Source organism: Haplochromis burtoni, unplaced genomic scaffold (assembly GCF_018398535.1).
Source record: "Haplochromis burtoni strain Fernald_Lab_line unplaced genomic scaffold, NCSU_Asbu1 Contig_193, whole genome shotgun sequence".
Taxonomy (NCBI): domain Eukaryota; kingdom Metazoa; phylum Chordata; class Actinopteri; order Cichliformes; family Cichlidae; genus Haplochromis; species Haplochromis burtoni.
The window spans coordinates 1,101,115-1,103,993 of NW_024582554.1; the positions used below are offsets into that span (position 1 = coordinate 1,101,115).

The 2,879-nt window shown below is 55.4% G+C and overlaps 1 protein-coding gene across 5 annotated transcripts in view; it reads left to right on the plus strand.

Annotated features, from left to right (window-relative positions):
- The window catches only part of sbf1 (SET binding factor 1), a 57,159-nt gene that overhangs the window by 48,647 nt on the left and 5,633 nt on the right, over positions 1-2,879 (plus strand). For 4 of the 5 annotated variants that reach the window (XM_005935344.3, XM_005935345.3, XM_005935347.3 and 1 more), the window contains 8 exons: positions 118-192; positions 592-764; positions 1,172-1,348; positions 1,427-1,528; positions 1,609-1,794; positions 2,113-2,239; positions 2,316-2,446; positions 2,519-2,863. In XM_005935344.3, the coding sequence (XP_005935406.1) occupies positions 118-192; positions 592-764; positions 1,172-1,348; positions 1,427-1,528; positions 1,609-1,794; positions 2,113-2,239; positions 2,316-2,446; positions 2,519-2,863 (1,316 nt within the window). The remainder of the gene's footprint in view (positions 1-117; positions 193-591; positions 765-1,171; positions 1,349-1,426; positions 1,529-1,608; positions 1,795-2,112; positions 2,240-2,315; positions 2,447-2,518; positions 2,864-2,879) is intronic. The other variant, XM_005935346.3, reaches the window with a different exon arrangement.

Sequence of the window (2,879 nt, forward strand, 5' to 3'; positions counted from 1 at the left end):
GTGTGTGTGTGTGTGTGTGTGTGTGTGTGTGTGTGTGTGTGTGTGTGTGTGTGTGTGTGTGTGTGTGTGTGTGACTCCATTGTTGGTTAATTGGCCGTCTTTGTTGTTTGACCTCAGCTCTGGGTCAAAGGGCCAAAGTCATCTCCCTCTCTCAGCCCAAAGTGTCTGGCAAGGCCAGGAACCCTGCTAGAGGTACAGTAGGCCACGCCCCTGACTCCCCTCTACCACTCCTTTCTAACCAATCAGATGTCTAACAGTAGCGTCTGTGTGTCTGGCATCCTCCTGGTAGCGTGCTGTCTCTGAGGACTAATGAGCTGTTGCCTGTTCTTCAGTGTGCATGCTGCTGCAGCAGCTTTGCTGTCTGACGTCTGTTTGTTGTTTACTGTTTGATTCTTCTCGCTGCTGAATGTCAGCAACAGTTAGACCTTCATCACCAGCATGGCCGTCTGTAGCCATGGACACTACACACACATTAAAGGATGCTTGCACTCCTGAACAGCTCAGGTTGTTATAGAGTGGAGCGATGCTTTAATGGCATCTAACATCGACAGGCTCTAAAGACTCTGGTGTGTGTTTGTGCTAAAACTGCAGGTAAATGGGGCAGTATCCGAGGCAGCGGACGTCTAAGTGCCTACAACCCAGATGTGGGGACACGTCTGGCTGGGAAAGAGTCTCCACAGCCCAACGGGGGGCCGAGCGAGGCGATGTTCCTCCGCCAGCAGAAGGCGTACCTCTACATCATCGGGGACAAAGCTCAGCTCAAGGTAAGTCCCTACACTAAGAGCTGAAGCTAGCTGGCACGACTCTGACAACTCACATAAATACAAAGCGCTGGGTTACAACCTGCCTGTAGCTGAGACTCTGGATGTCAGCAGTACTCTGACACATGCACAGTAACACCTGCGAGCTTCAAAGTGACACTGCAGATCCACTCTGGAGCTAAACTGCAGTCAGAAACCTCTGAGGTTTGTTCGCTCACTGAGAGGAAAAACAACCTCAGCAGAGCCGTCATTCTGTCACGCTGACAGTCAGCACGTACACGCAGGACATAAACCCTGCGACTGACACACGTGTTGGCCGCTACATTAACGTGTTGCTTGCAGCTCGAGGGGGAAGAGGGCAGAAAACAAATGTGCTTTGGTGTCTTCAACAATAACCGTGTTGTCCTCAGGGAGGGAAGCAGGACTCGTTCCAGCACTGGGAGGTGGTCCCCATCGAGGTGTGCGACGTGCGGCAGGTGAAGAACAGCTTCAAGAAGCTGATGAAAGCCTGCGTGCCGAGCTCCTCGACCGCCGACCCCAACATGAGCTTCCTGCGCTGCCTGGAGGAGTCGGAGTGGATGGCGCTGGTACGTCGCGCTTTGTGTTTCTCAGCTGATTCTCGTCCACGCGGCTCTTATTTGTGCTGACTGCGTGTGTGCGTTCAGCTCCACAGGGTGCTGCAGGTGTCGGTCCTGGTGGTGGAGCTCCTGGACACGGGCTCGTCAGTCATGGTCAGCCTGGAGGACGGCTGGGACGTCACCACGCAGGTCTGACAGATGCTGGCTGCTTGGTTTTGTTAGAGCGAGCTGCGAGGGGGCAGAGTGTGTGATGCTGCGTCTCTCTGCAGGTGGTGTCCCTGGTGCAGCTGCTCTCTGATCCCTACTACAGGACATTTGATGGTTTCCGGCTCCTGGTGGAGAAGGAGTGGCTGTCGTTTGGCCACCGCTTCAGCCACAGAGGAGCTCAGACGCTGGGCAGCCAGAGCAGCGGCTTCACCCCCATCTTCCTGCAGTTCCTCGACTGTGTGCACCAGGTACAACAGCTGATTGTTTATCCATCATCAAGGACCGGCGCTCTCACCGCCGCTGCCACGTGTTCAGACTGTGAGGCAGCGTGCAGAGCAGCAGCAGATTTACTGTCCTAGAATCATCCTGATTAATTAGATGTGATGTGACACCCAGCAGGCTTCTGTTCTCCTTCCTCTGATCGCGTTTGCCACAAGGTCAGAGGTCAGAGCTGTTCCTGTTTGCACTGGTGGCTGCTGCACGTACGGAGCAGCTGCAGCGCTGAAGCACGATTCAGAGCAGACCTTTAATTAACACGGCATGTGTTTGTGTGCCTCCACCCTCAGATCCACCTCCAGTTCCCCATGGAGTTTGAGTTCAGTCAGTACTACCTGAAGTTCCTGGCCTACCACTACGTCTCCAACCGCTTCCGCACCTTCCTGCTCGACTCGGACTACGAGCGCATCGAGCTGGGTGAGTACAAACGGAGCCCGTGTTGATTCCACGCTCGAAGGCGGTTGTTAGTGTAACCGATGATCCGTGTGTGTAGGAGTGCTGTACGAGGAGAAAGGCGAGAGGAAAAACCCTCAGGTGTGCAAGTCTGTGTGGGACTACATTGACCGACTGAACAAGAAAACGCCCGTCTTCTACAACTACATGTTCTCTCCTGAAGACGACGAGGTGAGAACACGAGCACAGCCTGCTGCGCCCGAAACACAAACTCGTGCTTAACGAAGGCGCTGCGTGTTCCAGGTGCTGAGGCCGTACACCTTCATCTCCAACCTGAAGGTGTGGGACTTCTACACGGAGGAGACGCTGTCCGAGGGGCCGTCCTACGACTGGGAGCTGAGGGGCCGGCAGGAGCGCGCGGCCGAAGAGACGGCAGAGAAACCCGACACCAGCGGGCCTAAATCTCAACGCCACATTGTGTGGCCGTGTTACGACAACCTGACCAAGGTGGTGCCCGACGCCATCACCAAGCTGCTGCAGGACCTGCAGAGCCTGGAGGCCGAGCTCGGCCAGGCGACAGACAAGTGGAAGGACACGTGGGATAAAATCAAGACCACGCAGAGGACGGAGACCAAGCTGGAGAGCAAGGTGGGCCAACAAGCAC